The sequence below is a fragment of the Temnothorax americanus genome, unplaced genomic scaffold (genome assembly GCF_048541705.1).
Source record: "Temnothorax americanus isolate GAGA-0224 unplaced genomic scaffold, ASM4854170v1 Scaffold6, whole genome shotgun sequence".
In the NCBI taxonomy this organism is placed as follows: Eukaryota; Metazoa; Arthropoda; class Insecta; order Hymenoptera; family Formicidae; genus Temnothorax; species Temnothorax americanus.
Window position 1 is genome coordinate 5,354,328 of NW_027509751.1, and position 19,025 is coordinate 5,373,352.

The 19,025-nt window shown below is 36.6% G+C and overlaps 1 protein-coding gene across 5 annotated transcripts in view; it reads right to left on the bottom strand.

The window, feature by feature from the left end:
- Nucleotides 1–16,746, bottom strand: part of LOC143904900 (spondin-1) — a 28,144-nt gene extending 11,398 nt beyond the window's left edge. For all 5 annotated transcript variants that reach the window (XR_013259067.1, XM_077419887.1, XM_077419888.1 and 2 more), the window contains exons 1-2: nucleotides 16,589–16,746; nucleotides 10,583–10,787 (exon numbers count right to left, since the gene is read on the bottom strand). Coding sequence is in view for 4 of the 5 variants with exons in the window: in XM_077419887.1 (XP_077276013.1) it covers nucleotides 10,583–10,787; nucleotides 16,589–16,591 (208 nt within the window). In the remaining variant the exon portion in view is untranslated. The remainder of the gene's footprint in view (nucleotides 1–10,582; nucleotides 10,788–16,588) is intronic.
- Between the last annotated feature and the right edge of the window lie 2,279 nt (nucleotides 16,747–19,025).

Here is a 19,025-nt window from a genome sequence, read left to right on the forward strand (position 1 = left end):
TTCCGCTACTGATATTCTGGAACATATGTATTTGTATTTTATATGCACCTTCAGACACGGAAAATGTGAATTTATTCGATTATTTATTCTCATTTATTCTTTTTCGCGTTCTGCCCCGTCCTTTGAAAACAACGATTTGATACGCAGTGCAGTAGATATGCGGCATTCGCCGTTACTTTTGCAACTCACATATTTTATTTTACATACTTTGAAGCGCAGAAAATCATAGTGACCTTAGAGCATACACGTTGGCGTTTAATCAGCTAGTTGACATGAAACGTTGGCGTTCATATAAGCGTTGGATTGACACGGTGAGGCCGTTGCAACCGCCTGTATACCGAGATGTAACTGGAAAGATGGCCGATATTGTTGTATTAAATTACATAAGAGACATGTTTGAAATGTACACACACGTTCCTGAGAGCGTTTTTCTCGAAGAATTCGCCGCGCTTGACACGGTACCTAACACACTGAATCCAAAATATATTATACGGAAGATGTTGCAAAGGTATTTCTCCAACGTAGTTCGTGTTTACATGGAACCTGATTTCAGCCAGACAATTATTTTCACGTTTAGCACGTATTTAGGCGACAAACGTACATTACCCTTCTCTAACTGTATGAAGTTTAACGAAGATATTAGTATTATATGCTTTTTGTTTCATATCAGTCTATTTAATTCTATACCGAATTTAAGATATAATTTTAAAACGAGCGAGACAGTGCGGGTCTTGACGAGACTAATGAGAAATAAGTACGGGATAGATTTTGATCACGAATCTCTACCACCTGAAAATAAGTTTACAATGTTTACTATAGCACAATGTTTTCCGAGTATAACGTATGACATGATTCATAATAATTCTAAGCCAATTGGTCTTCATATACAACTTGCTGATGTTTCGACATTATTTCCTGATTTTGATCTCCCTAAAACGATTTTTATGCCCCGGATTATAATGGTTCTTCCTAAGTTAGAAGATCCGCCCATTGCGACACTCCTTGCTATATCTATCAAATTAGATGATTTACGTGCGCCCGAAATGACTCCGAAATGTCCATTAGATTCAACCTATAATCAGATTCTTGAAGTTTATAATCATCCGATAGTTCCTGAACGCTTGAAATTGGAACTATGCACGAAATGGAACATTGTGGAAAAACAAAATAATGTATATAAATTCGCTTCTTGTTTTGCAACACATCGTCTGAAAGCTAAAAATTTAATATCAGAACTAAGGGCAGACGATCCAAAATTGAACGATATATTATCCAAAATATAACACATTGCACACATATACACATATGTGTGTAATGTGTGTGTATACCTACATATGCGCGCTCAATTTCTCCTTCATTATCGTCATAGACATTGCATAAGTACTTATGTCCTTTATCGTCACACATTTGCGAACATAATTAATTAACAATGCGTCTTTTTTATTAGATTGTATTATCGCTCAGTTATTTTTGTATTGCCCAAGACAAACGGATTAAATTCTAAATTTTTATATACATAAATAAAAAGTATTTTTTTTCCCGTTTCTTTTAGGGCACTATATATTTTAACATGAGAAAGTAATTTGCTTCAAGTTGATTAAATATGCAGATGTTATTTGGAAAGATAACTTTAGACAATCAGTACTCATTTTTAGTTAAGAGATAATATCCATGTATTTGCATATTGTAATTGTATTACAAAATGGAAATTTTAAAACAAATATTTAAAGTTTAATTCAAATTATGTATCTTTTATCATTAGATATATGATTGTATAATAATATAATCAACTTGGAGGGTATAAAATTATAAAATTGTAAATTTTTTCTTTTGTTTTACAATTCGCTGATAAACTTCGTTTTTCGGTACCATATAAGTATATATGCACATCAAAGATAAAAATATAACACAAGAAAAATATTTTTATCTTTGATTCTTTGATTTTAATTTGTGTTATAATTTTATATTGCGTAATTAATATTGCGTTATATTAAGGACTAAAATTATAAAACTGTCGAGACATAGGTACGTGTCCAGGCATTAGTACATTTATTTTATCTATGCATTATATTAAATCTTGTTCTGCACGTGGCAGCAGAAAGGTTGAAATACTCTTTCCTATAAGTTTCGAGATATACACATATAAAGCATGGGTCATTGTCCATAAATTACATATTAAATAATTACAAACTGTCGAAATTAAGCAATGTACTAGTATGCATTAGATAATTAGTATAATTATATATTTGAAGAAATAATTAATTAATTAATTATTACATTTATTATTACTATTATACATTTTACATTATTACATTAATTATTACTGTATATTGTAGACTGTGTAATAGGAGTATTTTAACATTGCAATAAAAGCGCAATACCGTTTGTCGCTATATCTTTTTCAACAGATATTTTTGTATTTCTTGTAAAAAATATCTTATAGGATAAGTATATTATTTGTTCCAAGCAATACACAAATATTATTTACAAAGGATTTGTAATCGGTAACGTATATTGTAATCATTTTAGACTGAAGAGTAATGTCCGTGTTATTACTTTTCTATATATTAGTAAACTATCAGTGAATCCGGATTTCTTTTATGTATAAGTGTAAAATACAATGAAGTTATGTTGTATGTATGCAATACACATGAATATATTAGTTTTCGTTATTAGTATTATGTATATGCATTTTATAATGTTACCAAATCTAAAGGTTCAAAATGTATGTCAAGAATACAAAAATTAAAGAGACTTTTACACAGCAAATTTTTTCACGTGATAAATTTATTTTACAGTATGCACCAGTTGATTAATATATGCATATAGGTGTATAGGTGTATTGAAGAAATAATTAATCACAATTTTTAAGAAATAAATTAGAAACATTATTATATGTTTTACGCAATATACTTTAGCGCAGTTTGTATTGCTACTTTTGCGCAATTTACAACAACAATATTTTACATTACCGCTAGAATTATAACATCTTAACTCTCTTAATAATATTTTATATTGATGTTTTATTCACGTGGTTGAAGTTTGGAGCGATCTTGGAGCGAAAATTAAAAACAATTTTAAGTAAAGTGAGTTACTGCCGCAAATTAGTATCGTCATAATTTCCAGTGTAATTAATCGCATTCTATAAGAATCTCAAAGAAGGGCATTTAAAAACTTTCGTTTTGTTCGCGTATATATAGTTCGTAATTGATTGCGACCGGAAACAAAATTCTGCATCTCCTCTTCCGGCAGGAAAAATTTAAACGATCGAGGGAAAACTTTTAGACAAAGGTATAAAAAACAATAAAGTTCAATGGAGGAAGCGTTGCGCTCAGTTTCTCGATGCACATCGGAATATTGATTTTATTCTGGAAAACACGTAGAATAGTGCACATTACGGAAGAAAAGTCGATGTGCTAAACTCAGTATTTTCCAGAACTTATCGATTCATCTTTCGACTGCCAGTTCCTTCTCTGCAATTCCTTTTTCTTTTTTTTTCAAATAAGACACTAACAAGTACCGTAGTTATTAAGTATAATATAGTATATTATTGAGTATAATATATATTATTGAAAATGCCGAAAGAGATATTGCACGGGCATGAATATCGACTTATAGATTTTCCATGTGTCGAAGAAAATATTCGCGTTCTCGGAATAGAAGCATATATCCAGCCCGGGTACGGGCCCGCTATTTATAGCAGGGATTAAACACGACACACTGTGAAACTGCGTTCAAGGGGATTCATTCTATATTACGAAATATTCCTTAACACATGTAAACGTGTTACATTTTGCGCTCATTTAAACGATTTAGATTTCACTAAATTATCCGTCCGTAGATTTGTATAATTTTAATAAAACAATTTTCTATTTTATCAAGTATTTTTGATTTGATTAAATTGTTTTATCATCTCAACGTGTCACGTACCTACGTATCCGTACGTTAATAACAATGATTATACATATGCTGATTATATACTCAATGTGTCGGAAATATAAAAATTGCACGTTCTTTCTGAAGAAGGCGTCAAATCATAAGAACGTGAAAAAAAGTTGCGTAAATAATTACATAAAAATATTTATGTAACAATCTGGTCGCAAGGTTGTCCACTCGTAGGTCACTCTCTACTCTCTACAACGTGTATTGTAATACTCAGCTGTTTGGAACGGTATGGCTTCTGGGGTGTTACGCGGGTCTTCTTGAACCACGTCTCTTTTCATATACGTAAGTCTAACGTCGGCTCTTAATTCTTGAATACACGAGAGGGATTTTCAAGATCCTTTGCAGTATTTTCACTTTTCTCCGATATTCCTCCAACACCTTCGATCAAAGTTTCTTCTGCCTCTGCGTAACTTTTGAAGAAACTTCATAACTAAACTTTCGATAGTACGCAATTTAAAATTATCAAAAATTATACTTCTCTTACTTGAAAAAAATTCATTAGGAAGTCATGCGTTCAAGATTTAAAAAGATTTTCCGAAGCGATTTAAAATCAATGAATTATGGCTGAAGAGCTATTAAACGCTTTATAGAAGTTGTGATTTTCTTTAAAGCAGGGCACACACACGTATATATTAGTTATTTATGCCTTCCATTCGAAACATTTTTTGTTAATAACTTTTTAACGAATAACGAGCGCGGGCTAAAACCTTCTGAAGGTCACTCAGGAGGGTGACCTTGACAACATACTAAAATATCAAGGTCATCCAAGGTGGTCCCCCCCATCTAAACAATTACCAAAAAATATATATTAATAGTATAATTTAAAAAGATAAATTTCGAAATTATTACACTCCATGTGTAATCTTTTCGACCAATTCTTTTTTTAATATAGCCAGTCTTTTTTAACAAAAACATAAATTTTTATCTAAAAATAAAATATGTATTTTTGATCACGATATATTATGCTTGGGTCTATATACTACGGATATTAATAATACAAAACTTCATTAATAAAACATAGAATATCCGAGTGATTTAGCTCGCGTTGCCGGAAATCAATATTATGCATAACGGTGAATTAAGCTAAAAAGTCGCCAACATTTAATTATCCAACATCTTGTGGTTATTATCATTCTAGAGAACGTCGCATTTATCGAAGCTCGAATTCGTGCGTTAGAGAGAGTAGTGACAATGAGTCACGATGTTCACCTCCCGCATGATCATTCCCATAACCCTGAATTAAAAGAATTAACTGAGACCTTCGTCGGGGTATCGCGTTTCTCGCAACGAGCCTCCCCCGGACATTGGAGAACACGTCGCGGTCGGAAGAGTATCGCCGACGCATAAGTATACCTATGCCACATCGCGGATCAGAACTTGGGCCGCATTCCGATATTTACTGTCAGCAACTGTCAGTAGTGAAAATCTATAGTATATACGTAACGTAAAATATAGAAAAATGATATAGATTTTCAGTGCTGACAATAAATATCGGAATATGCAGCCTTCGACGATTACGGCGACTCTTTTCGTTGCGTTACTCTTGAATCGCATCTCGAAATTTCGGACTTGCTTCGTTCTATAAGATGCGCAGGAGAAGCTTGTTTTTCTGATCGCGATGCAAACACGCTAAAATTTATATTTCGATATTCACTTCCCTCCGCTCCCGCTTTCAGAGATCGATGGTATTCGACAGTTTTCCAGTTGCTCGAAACTTTTATCGGATGATCGAACCCGACCTAAAGCCGAACGAGAATCCGTTTAAACCCGATCGGCGTTTTGCATCACGCGTGTCCGGTCTCCGTCTCTATACCGGGGGTCTGTCGAAGTTCAGCGCTGAATTCGTTCGTTCGAAAGCTCGAGTTTTCATTCACGACAAAGCGGATTACGCACGTAAAGCCGAACAATAGGGCAGGGCCTGTCCTGTCTGCGCGCGTAACGTTCTCTCAACGTTAGCACAACAGCAACGCCGCGACAGGATGAATTATTAATCAATCTCGTATAGTAATGAACGGGTAGGTTCGCGCTTTACAGTATCGCATATACGTAAAATATCTCCATTTCTCTCTCTCTCTCTCTCTCTCTCTCTCTCTCTCTCTCTCTCTCTCTTCCTCTCTCTCAGCGCGTGTCTGAAATTCCTCGAATATAATCGCGATGCGAGACGACGACCACGGTATTAACTTCCGGCGGCGGTTGGCGGTGGAGTTCGGCGGAGCGCCGAGCAGCTCGGATGTGCTCCTCTCTCGCGAATAATCACAGCGTCGAGAAACGATAGCGCTAATTTGTTCAAATTCGAGATATCGCGATGAAGTGAAAGAGAAGCTCTCCGCGAAGCTACTTTCCTCTCTAAATCCGTTCATCCGGCTGAAGCCAGTGGAAAAAGATGTAGCCGTTTTCGTGCTTCTAGAAACATTAAAGTTGTAGAATGTCTGACCACACGCTGCCATTACCTACTACTACTACCATTTGTACGACTTCTCGACTTGCTCTAAAGAGAAAAGTCGGAACGTTTGTGCATGAATAATGTGAGGCACTCTATTACGCGGATGATTTACGTGTACCGCGTGGCTTGAAATCTATCGAGCTTTTAAAATAAAATTCAGTTAATCGGGGAGAACATTAGTCGACGTTAATAACACGATTAAGCCGTGTAACATTAGCCACTGTGTTCATGCAATCAACTACCAACTACCCCTAATTAGCGAGTCGCCGTTATTTTCCGGGATGGTGCAGCTCTTCGGCTTTTAATAAAAGCCGAAAGAAAATAAAAATTTATAGCTGTTTGTAGTGCTTAAAGTTAATTAACGCTGCGAGCAATTCTCGGCGTCACTTGCACCGATAGCTTCCATTAACTCTTAATGATTCGTTGACACTTTCTAGATGATAACTAACCACAAAGATAATTAGCTAATTGATTTCACAACGATCATATCTTAGAATTATTTTGATTAATCGTACAACACTTAAATATTAAAGGATAAGATTTAAACCAATACCTTGAGTTAAATAACATTTTTAATTATATTTGTCGAAATCTATTATTTCAACACAAAACAGTATAAATTTCATTGGTTTAATTAAATTAACATTGTTTTTGCTAAATTAACATTTGAGTAGGAGCAGTGGTGACTTATAGGAATGGTTAAAAATGACTCAAATTGAATATAATTTAAAACTACGAATTTAACAGCGAAGCCCACAGCCTTTAATCGTCAACTTTCAAAACTTAAATACGTCTCAACATTTTCCTTGGAGGAAAATTTCCAAATTAGCCAAGGATCAATAAGAACATCCGACAACTTCGATCAGTCTACAGACAAAGAGGGGAGATCCGCTCGCGATTAACACCTACCGCATATAACGTTGATTGTGCCAGCCCGTTACTACCTCTCGCCGCATTGTTTCGCGACTCTCCATTGCGGTAACGGCGCAATAATTTTCCCGATCTTCCTCGGGAAGCTGGCGCCCTCTTCTTCGGGATTTAACCCCGGGGGCGAGTGCGACCGACGCGCGTAGACCTCCTCTCCGGCCGGCGCGATTTAATAGAATTTTATCAGGTCGGGGCCATTGAATCCGCTCGCGTTAAACCTGCAAGCGCGACGCGATGCGGCTCGCAGTGTCTCGCACCTGGCGTCCCGCCAGCGTTACACAACGCATTAATTCACCGGGCACGAGAGATTTGCATGCGTTAGTGTATGAACGTCCGCAGGCGCCGGAGCTAAGTTTCGCGAGAGGAAGAGACGGAAAAAGAGAAAGAGAAGAAGAGAGCGAGAGCAAACTTTATTGAGCCAGATCGCCGACTGGACATAGAGATGTTTCCGTAGGAGGCATCGGAATTTGTATTATCAAAACGCGCAGAACCGCGGTTTAAATTCTAGCGCATCGCATATAAAGTGGCGAACAAGTGTTCGTGTAATGTTAAGATTATAATAAAAGCGATTATAACTGCTAAACTGGCCGGTCTTGTTTCTTGTATTACATTGTAAATTTATACGCTGTTGTAAGTTTCAACGTGAATAGATACGCGAAAACAAAGTTTAAACTCCGTAATTATTATCAAGAAAAAGTTTATATCAGAATAACATGCAAGTAACGAAAACAGGATTTGATTAATTAAAATAAATGGCTCATTAAGTTTGTTATATGCTAAATTATGCCTTACGGGGGATACCTACCTGCGAATCGTCCCTATCGACGCAACATAAATCTGCTGTTTCGCCGTAAAATTCTGATTGGACGGTTTTAGTCGAAAGGATTTCTCGCTAAGGGTACGAGAGGGTCATAGCAGGGGTATCTACCCCGGCGTATCGAGGCAGGAGAGAGGCCTGGGACTACGGTCATCGATCCAGCTAACGATATCATGTCGCGCGAGTTAATGATACTCGATATAAAAGATGCGAAAAAGCTGTAACGATATAGCTGTGCAGTCGAGCTTGATAAATGTGTCGGCATCTCGGGCAACGTAAGCAAGAAAAAATTGGTTTTTCGTAGAATTATAGTTATAAATTAGTTGGAATTAATAGAGAATAATTAATTCCAACTAATTTATAACTCTAGTCGTCGCGTTTCAGACAATACTGAGTGCTAACTGTCATAAATAATAATGATTTCAATATTAATACATCAGTGGAAAAAACATGTTTCATTTATATGATTTATATATATGATATATATAACAAATTGTATCTTAAACTAAACGAAATGTAAATCAATAAAAATTCTATCCAACAAGGAATTAATTGCAGATTTAACTGTTAAAATGTTCAATTTATGTAAATACTAGTCGAATTTTTAAGAAAGAATTTACGTCAAATCCACCAAAAAATATGTCGTTAAAAAAGTTTTAAAGCGACGGGTTATATTCATGTAATTCGCAGTATTCGCACAGCTTCTCAACGAGGGCCGATTATAAAACTGTAGCTGCGCGCGAAAGCTAACCGTCACCAAAGCTAATCGGTCAAAGTTCATCGTGGGTCGCGCGCGCGCGCGCCCGGCATTTATCCCGACTTTCAAGGCGAAATGAGCTTTTCGATCTTCCACCGCAGCTTCCCGAATCTCCGTCCTACCTTTCGATCCAAAGCGCGGTTTCCGCCGGCCGGAAGAGCGCCGTTTGCGACGCGCAGAAAGCCGCGGCGTCCGAAAGATCTACGGTCTCTCCTTCGATAATTGCCGCAATTACTGCTATAAAGGCGTAGAGCCACCGGGAAATCAACGTGCGCGAGCGCGTCGTATTTCAGACAGCCATCAAAATGCCGGTAATTGATACGCGCGCCGATGACCTCACCGTGCGTTTCAATTCCTCGACGTCAGTGTGAACGACGGTGTTAACGGCGGAATTTACTTCACCTGCTCTCTCTTTCAAACCGAAGTCTTTATTTTATCGAAAAGAAAAAAATTTAGATTTTTTTCTCTCGCTCTCTTCTTTCTCTTTCACGGACTAATTAATCGAGAAACTTATTTGGAATTAAATTTATCGTGCGAATTTGCTTTTATTGTATTAAGATTCATAAATTGGTTGATTTCGTTTAGCTTAATATTTTCCATTCCATTATTATTGTCCGAGGATTTCGATAGATACAATTCACATAATTGCAAATATCGTCCGCACATTTTACTCGGTAAATAGACGTATCCTGTTTCATGATTTCCTTCGCAAGCGGTTGCAAGTTTTCCGGTTTATTTGCCTTTTCCTTATCGCATAACGCGCTTCACTATTTCACCAATGTTGTAAAGCCAAAGAATATTGACAAAGCGAAGCAATATCTGACATTTTAAGAGCCTTGGAATTCCGTATCAGCAAACGTATCCATATAGAAGGCTTATAGAACATCAAAATTCTGCTAGCATCGAATATTGCAGCGGACACCACCGGTGACCTCCACGGCAGAACATCTCGTCGGATTAAGTCTGATATTTGAAAACCGGAATATCACAAAATAAATATTGTGTTAAAAAATAATGTACTATGACGGATCTTAAATGTGTTCACACATTTTAACGAAATTTTAATTAAACTTTAGCTAAATAGCTAAATATCTATGATTTTATTCGATTTAAATAATGATTTTATGATATAATTTTATTTGATTTATTTAATTACTAATTATGTGTCAGTTTTCCTAGATTTATAATTTTATACCTTAAATTATGTAACAGAGAGATACAATTATATTATACGTTTAAATGTACGCGTGACGTGCGACATATTTATGCAAACGTAATTTTCAAAAGATATCCAGGCACGACTTACAAATGTCAAAGAGAGAGATCTGTACTTTATCCTTTTCCTCACGTTGCAGAACTTATTTAAAGTTTAAAAGCATTCAAATGTCACACGAAGGTCTAAAAGCAGTCGCTATTTCTCATGACTACGACAACTTCGGCTAACTCCTCAGTCGGATACCATTTCCTCAATTCATACATCTAAATAGTGCAGTATAATAAGCCGTATAATTTATGAAGCAACACCAAAAATGCAATCTCTTCTCTCTTTCCTCACATTATTACACATATGTATGTACATGACAATAAAGCCGGGTCAATTAAGTTTATCTTTTGATTTCTGTAATATGGATGATATAGAATTACGAAATTATATCAACGTTTCGAATCCCCTTGTTCGCGACTACGTTCTTACCGCTATATCGGGTGTTCGGCATGTAAGCGTACGCAATGTCGGTCCTGTTGAAAAGCGTCATGAAAAAGTGATATTTGCTCAAGGCATTGGAGCGCGGCTCGGTGGTGCCTTCTATGATCCGGGAGCATTTTGTCGAATCCGTAGTGGTTGCTGTTGCGAGCAGCAACAAAATGCCATGGTACAGAATCCTGGTATTATACATCGCCTGCAAACAGAGAAAATAACGTAACAATATTTCATTCTCTCGTTCGATAAATCGGCAGCAATTCGAGCTTACAGATTATATAAAATCAAACGTTTTTACGTTAAATCGATGACACAAATCCAAACAGTTTGGATGATTGAAAGAGCATATTCACGTTCAAGTACTATCGAGTATCGCGAAGAATTTGATGAATTACCATGCACCATTCTCTTTTAACGTTCGCGTTGTGATAATGCTATGGCGCTTATTGAATATGCGCGGAGTTTACGTTACAATTTACATCAAAGATTCAAAACGTGAAACGACTGGGAATAGGCATGCAGAATTAAAATGTAAATTGGTTTCGTGAGAACAACCGCGCGGTGATTCTTGATCCCTCTCACGTTTGAAGGTACGTCGCGCGTCCTCACGTTCTTCGTTTATTCCCCTATTATGCGTTTCAATTAAAATTTAAGCAAAAATATTCCGACGTTTCGACGCGTGCCGTGCGAATTTAACGTTTGGCGATTTAATTACCGAGCTGAGCTTATGCTACTGTCAAAGATGATTGAAGACGTACGCGACAGGTGAGACTTTCTTTTTTAAAAATCGATTCTGAAGCACTAAAGTATTAAAATAGACGGAGGTAATTGCTAGCTAAAATAAAATAAATTTCTGTACATGTCTAAAAAAAGAAAGTTATTCGAAAGGGGTTAATCGAGAAGCTGAAAGTTTGAAAGATGCAGAAAAACTGATCATTCGTATCTTGAATCTATATACGAACTAACTCGTTTATTCTAACTGCAACGGCAAGGAATCGCGACTACGAGGATTTGCGAACGTGGGTGTACGTGAGTAACCGCGGGCTATGAACGATGCCAACACGTGAGACAATTACCCTCGCAATAATCACGTGTAACAAAGCGTGACTGAAAATGCATCGACACTGAGTCACTCGGCGATCTTGGCAGAATCTTGGCGCCGAAACGGGTTACGTTAGAGTCGTTTGCGCTTTTCCCGGTTCATTGAACGAACACACATCCGAAACATCCAAAGTGGTGAAGTGTGAAGTGTCGATGAAGCAGTTTAAGCGTGCCTTTTTGAGTAGCTCTTGAAGTCGATCTTTCTCATTTTAAAATTCGGAACAGAATATTTATAAATAGAATATTTATGTTAAAGTGAAAACGATATTAAATCAAAATACCGAATTGAAAGTATATTAATTATATAAATAATGTTAGCAAAATATAATAAAATTGTGTGTTACAATTTACATACCTAACTACCTAATTTTGAAGAATAATTATATGTAATTAATATAAAAATATAAAATAAAGTATAATAATATTATAATATATGTAAAATAAAATAATATAAAAACAAATTATTATACAATTTTTTTATTTTCTTCCTTAATAAAATAATTATAGTAGATAAAGAGGAAGAGACACTCGCGCGTATCATTTGCTCCGTTAATTACAAATAAATACGCGCCCACTCATTAATATGTGATTAAAAAATTTTAATTAACTTCAATATTTTCCGATGGAAACGAAAACAGTAAATAGCTAATTATGCATTGCATCATGGCCTGGAATGATTGAAACGCATGAATTACGCAAAGTTCCACAGTCATTGCCGTTTAACGGGCAAAAATTGATGCACGCTGTTGAACGGCGCGTCTGACGATAATGTGGTCCACACGATATGCGAGACGGAAAACACGGTGCGGCTTGTACGCCATGCGACACGTTGATCCACGAACATCACTGGCCTCTAATAAGCTGGTTAACCATAAATCTCAAGCGCCTAAATATATTGCGCCAAGCCGGTGTATATAGGGCATGGCATTTCACTCGGTCTGGCGTTCTGCCATGTTCGTTCCCTCGGTCGCGAAACACCAACAGGAACTCAAACAATATCTACCAAGAGACTCGATCGCAGTTACGGTTTTCCTGCAGTCGGCGCTTACATTGCCGAAATTATATTGTTGTGTGTATATGCAATTTGTTTGCAAGAGATTCAAACGGCCATGAGAATAAAACTATATATAAAATTACTGAAAATAAATAGTGATATATAAAGTTATTGTGTCTTATCGCATAGAAAATATTGTAGAGAAGATTGTACAAAATTCTAGAAGCATTATATTCTGAAATAAATTCCTGAATCTACAAATTTATGCTTTTAGAATTTTGTACAATATTTTCTATATGCAATAAGACACAATAACTCTATGTATCACTAGGTATGTATTTTCAGTAATTTCGTTTTATTCTCGTGGTCATTATAATGCGAGGTAATAGAACTCTCCGAGCAAGTAGAATGATAAAATTTTTTATATAATTAACAATCATTATACTTTGACAATGTTCTGATAATTATTACATAATCGCATCTATCAACAAATTTTAATAACTATATAAGATTCATTAACATAGTAAAGCTTATTGCATTTCATTTATTTACAAAACGCATTAAAAGAGGGCTATATTATTCACGATTATGGAAACCTAATTAAACGGAATAATAATTATATATAACTACGTTTATTTGCTGTATTGACGAACGAGCGCGATTATTAATTAATTCCATTCCTGCTAAGCTGTTAAGCCCTTTATCTGCGAATGGCGTATCACAGAATTTCGCAGCCAATATAACTAGAATTTTAAGTGAGAATAATAAATTAATATTTGCCATTGTTAATTTATGACATTGTTACTTCACGTTTGTTAATTTGCGTAATAATCAACATGGACAATAAATTGCCGTTCTAACTCGACGAAAAGCGTTTCTATAGATAATTTAATACAGCACAATTAATTAAACGTCCAATTCCAAGGAGCCGCACTTACTGTATTTCTCGCACAATTTGTTTTGTACTGTCATTTACACGTGCACAAAGGTAGGCTTCTACCGAGATTTTATGCAGTATTAATGTTCGAGTTTCGATCCCGAGGTCGTTATCAAACTAAATGAGATTACTCCGGATGAATAAACGGCAAAGTCGTACGTCGGGATTACGGGAACGAAGGGCGGTGGGATTTGGAGGGACTCACATCGAGAGTAACTCCGGACGACAGATTGCCCGCGCCAGTGACGTCAATATGTCGGTCTGGGACTTTGGAAGAAAAACGAGGGACGCGCGATGAACGCGGGATGAGGACACCTCATCGGCGATATTACGACGATCAAAGCCATGCCGCGGAATGGAGCGCTTAGAGGAGGTAGAGAGGCGTATTCATATCTTCGTCAAATAGACGACTTGATATTTAACGGCGCAGTCACCGCGATATCCGTAATAATTTTCACTGAAATAATCCGTCGCGAGAGACGCACGTTATATATACCGTCATCGTCGGGAGCATTTCTTGCCTCCTCGCTGTCTCCGTTTCCTCCTTTCTTTTATTTACCTAAATGTATCTTGCACGGGAAATCGCGATCCGCGGAGATTTTATATCGCTGTAAAACACATTCTACTTTACCGAATGCTTTCCGAAGGAAATTGCGTTCTTGACATTACCGCTTGACAGGATATTCTTCCTTGCAATATATGCGACTATTATACATCATGCTTCGTGAAAGCATACTTTTTAGACGTAAATTAACTGTTTAAAGCACATATTTTTTTTAGTGCAATAAAAAATTAATAACTAATTATGCGAAGTGTTCCTTGTAAAACAACATCGGAGAGATCTTTCATTTTTTGTTTTCATGATTTCTTTACTTCGTATAAAATAGTATTTTCCATTCCACTTAACATCGTGTAATTGGAGTCAAACAGTCGATTGATTCCACCAAAGTTTTAATAAATTTAAAAAAATTCAAATTCATCAATTTTTTTTTATATTTTTGGTATTTCGGTATTTTTGTGTGTGCTTCAAAGAGTCAATATAAATGCACACATTAACGAAATATTTTTATAAATGCCTGTCTCGCCCAGCTGTTGTTTGCTTTTCACGCGGAAAAGTGTAAAAACTGCTCTCTCCCTCTGAACGGTATGATATAAAAGCTGACGTTTTTTTTTTTTGTCAAATCTGCATCACCGGCATTGAGCGTGTGAAGCATCTATAAAAAATGTAGGGTATTCAGCTGTTCGGCAAGCGGTTCCGGATAAAACATTGATTTTCGACTTGAAATAATCGCGGCTGATAAATGCCGCCATTGGGTCTGGTTTCGTCTCATAGAAATGTTTGTTGCGATTCGTTGAGCGACCGAGCCGACACGAACTCTCGGTATTGACTAAACAAATATTAGTAATTTTAGAGTAGAGTAGAAGAGATGACAGAGCACGCGCCCTGTTCGTTGAACAATCATTTCATTAGCGGCTGTCAGAACAAAACGGTTGAATAGTTACTAAATTACCGTGATATCGATTCGAACTGTTGCGCTCCGTTAACGCTCGTCAAATCGTATTTTAACGAATCATCATCATTATTCGAACATTTTCACACATTGATTAATTATATTTTTATGTTGAAATTTTAAATGTTTAATGTGCCTGTCATTAATATGCGAAAGTATTTTGACAAACGCTCGACTAAATTTCCCAATCTCTTCGGAGTTTGGCGTAATCTATAGAACTCGGAAGTCAGAAGGACTCGAACGACAATCTATCTCGTTATTTTCTCTTTAATATAGCGATTGAAAATACACGTCGACCGAACAATCTCTCAATACTTTCCGGCGATTCGCCAAAATTGTAACTTTTCGGCTCGCCGGCTCGCAAAGAAAGGTTCGACGTGACATGTATTTCCGGCGGCGCTCATGTAAGAAACGAAAATGCACTTGTGCATCAGCCGCCGCTGGCACAGAAATCACTGCGCGGGGCGCGGTTCGATCGCTTTTTATCCGAACTTATATCCATGTTGCGCCGCGAACGCAAGCTCTGCGCGTTCCCCGCAGCCCCCTTTTCCGCTTCCCGCTGTCCTTATCTGTTCCTACGACCTACGAGCAGCCTGGCAATACGTTCGAATAATGTGCCTAGTCGTGCATAAGGGAAGCACTGAAAGCACTCTGCCACGCTTGACTAGCCGACGAACCACCGATCGAGCAGAAGCCAACGATTATTTCAATCGGGACCGCGCAATTACATACGTTATCATTAAACGTTTATCACAAAGGTATATGGTACAATTAAGTTACGGTAGCTTTTCGATCTTAAGCCTTCCGAGCGATACATTCGCGCGCGCGACACAACGTCTTGTTGTAAAATAAACCTCTTTTATGACCTCTCACGATTTTTTTTTCGCAAATGTGTATGCATCGCACTGCTGGTCTTTGTCTCTGGCATCTCTTTCGCTACAAGCAAATACGCGTTATTTGATAAAAGCTGTACAGGCGACTGAGCTTATTTCGCCATCGACAAAGGACAAAGGCGATTCTTCTCGCAAGGGAATGCACGCAACATACAATTACACCCAGGCTGATTCGAAATAAATCCAGCAGCGTGACCTGTCATTTATTAAGAAAATGCGTTTGTGTTTTGCATTGAACATATCTTGTACCAGTAAGGATTAAAGCCATAGTGGTGTAAGTCATTTTTTTTAACCTATATCGAGTTAAGTTCATAGATGCGGTCTACACATGCAGATATGTTGAAAAAAGAAGAAAAAAAAGTTGTCAAAAAAATTGACTTACACCACTATGGCTTTAACCCCTTCCATATATATACTTATATATTTTGTGCATTTCTCTCTCTTTCTCATTTTCTTTTTCTCCCTTTATACGAGACGGCACTTTTAGAAAGAACGCTTTACGCGACATAAGATTGTATATTTTTCAAAGATTCTCTCGGATATTTCGAGTAAGTGGCTACTCACCATAATGTCGTTCGCGAGGCACGAAGTACGTAAAACTCTCTTCCGTCCTTCGCGGTAGTCACGTGCGTTCTCCAACGGGCGGTAGGGAAACACACCAGTGACACGTCCGCCACCGCCGCGGTCCTCCGGCTGACTGACAGCCGTCTGACGCGTAGTCTGACTACTGGACCGTTTACTATACTTCAGCCTCAGCAGGCAGCCGGGCGTGCGCGGCGCGCGACGCGCTCCGAGTAGTTTTTCTCCTCGCGATGATCTCAGAGCACACAACAGTTTAGAATTATTTCGATTGTTTAAATCGGTTGTGTTATAATTATGGGTCTTTCCTTAAAATGTGAACAGGCCACTATATATACTAATTTTGTTGTACACAGTGATCGCTTGCTGAATCTTATAATAGCGATTATGTTTATTTCGTTATCTTTTTGTGCCATTAAAATTTTAAAATAATATAATATCTCTAACAGATAAATTTACAATAAAAAAACAATATATTCTTTTTTAATTAGTAAGGAATTGAAATTCTATATGATATATAACGCGATATTCTCTAATTAATTATTCATATCGAAATCTGTCGAAGTTCAATTAATGATTTACGACAATTTGCGAAAAAGTTTGTCTAGAATTAAGAGATTACTTAAACATGGTTTACCTTAAAAGCATCTGCACGCCCAGATAAATTCAGGAAAAGGAGAGAAGAGAAGGCTGTTGTGCTTATTTCTACCGTGGATACGCGCAGTGATATAAATTAACTTTACAGCGGCTATGCGATGTTCGCAATCATAATTCTGAAATTTTCAATTTCAGACATTCTCGTAAATTTCCTTCCAGCGCAGAGAAAGAAAACGGAGGATTGTTGGTAGTATATGGTTTCGCAATGTTCAGTAAGTAAAGTATCTCGTAATATAAATTTGTTGCCAATTGTTGTCGATATAAATATATTCTTTTTGGTCGAACATTATTGGCGGAACAAACATTTACTTTTTGGAGTTTATTTTTTAATGCAAAAGCTACTATTCCCAATAGAAGCTATTTTTCCCAATAAAAGCTATTATTCCAAAGAAAAATAAAAGCTTCCCAATTTTCATCTCTCAAGAGCGCTCAGTCTATTTTCAATAATTTTCCCAACGTGTTTGATAACTCTGCCGCTAGTCCAAAACGTACAAAGTTGTCAATTACATCATATTATGGAACGAATTGCGAACTCGTGACGTTTCTAAAAAGTGTACTAATCCACTGTGCTATTATGGAAGAGGCCGAATTAAGAATAAGCCGATTAATTGACTTGACCTTGTTTACTGCTGAATTGCTTTATTTGTTCCGAGCGTGACGAAACTCTTGTCTCGGTTTTTGGCAATTAGAGTGGCGCCGCATGTCTATCATAATCCAACCGTTTCTACGAGCATGTGTTTTCCCGCTCCGAGAAACTTAATAAAAGCGCTTGTACATAACAAAAAAAAGCACGATTTTTCATTGTTCATAATATCGCTTTATTTTTCGACAAATATTTATTTTATTTCATGCCAACGAATTAGAGAAACATACCGTTTTTGACTTATTTATATTTAATTTTCATTTTTTATTGCAGAAAGAAAATTAAATTATTCTATATGGTTTTTATCGCCAACATTACGAGTTTTTTTTTTAATTACTTATATTTTTTAAATATATACTTGTATAAAATTATTTATTCTCGTAAATCTCTTTGCACTTCAATTTAAAGATTAATCCCAGAATATTCTACAAATTTAATTATTAAAACCGGTGCGTACACTTTAAAAAGATTTTTGATCGATTTTACCGCAGCCATATATATTTTATCATCGAAAGCGTCGCATAGACCGTCCAATGTAAAATCAATCGCGATTTCGAAACACCTCGAAGTCGTCGACTGTCTCACATGAACCAATGTTAACGCTCGGTCGTCTCGCTCTGTCCAACCAACAAGACTACGAAATTAAAACTCTCCTCCGAAGTCATCCCTCTCGAAAGTTTCACAGATCCATTTGCAAATCCAACTGTCACCGATCGCGCCACATTACCGTGAAAAGGAGCCGGGATAATGCTGAGCGAAGCGGTCGCGATAAATCCTTCAGGTTGTTTCGCGTTATACATAAAACTCTTGATATAAAAACACGAAACTGCGATCTTTGCATTTCTGTCATTGCATATTCCGAAGCTGTGATGTGAAATAGAAAAAAATGTAATTTAAACCTATATAACGTCGACAGCGATACTGCTGCGAATTCGTACGCTTTTCTCGTTCGCATCAGCATGCTCTTTGTAACTATAAACGACAAAAAGAATTTTAGAGAAATTCTGAATAATCGACGCTATATCATTTTTATTTTACTTTTATTTTCGAATAAAAAAATAATCTTACTAAAATAATCATGACTGAGTAATCTATTGGAAAAGATCTACTTTAAACTAAATA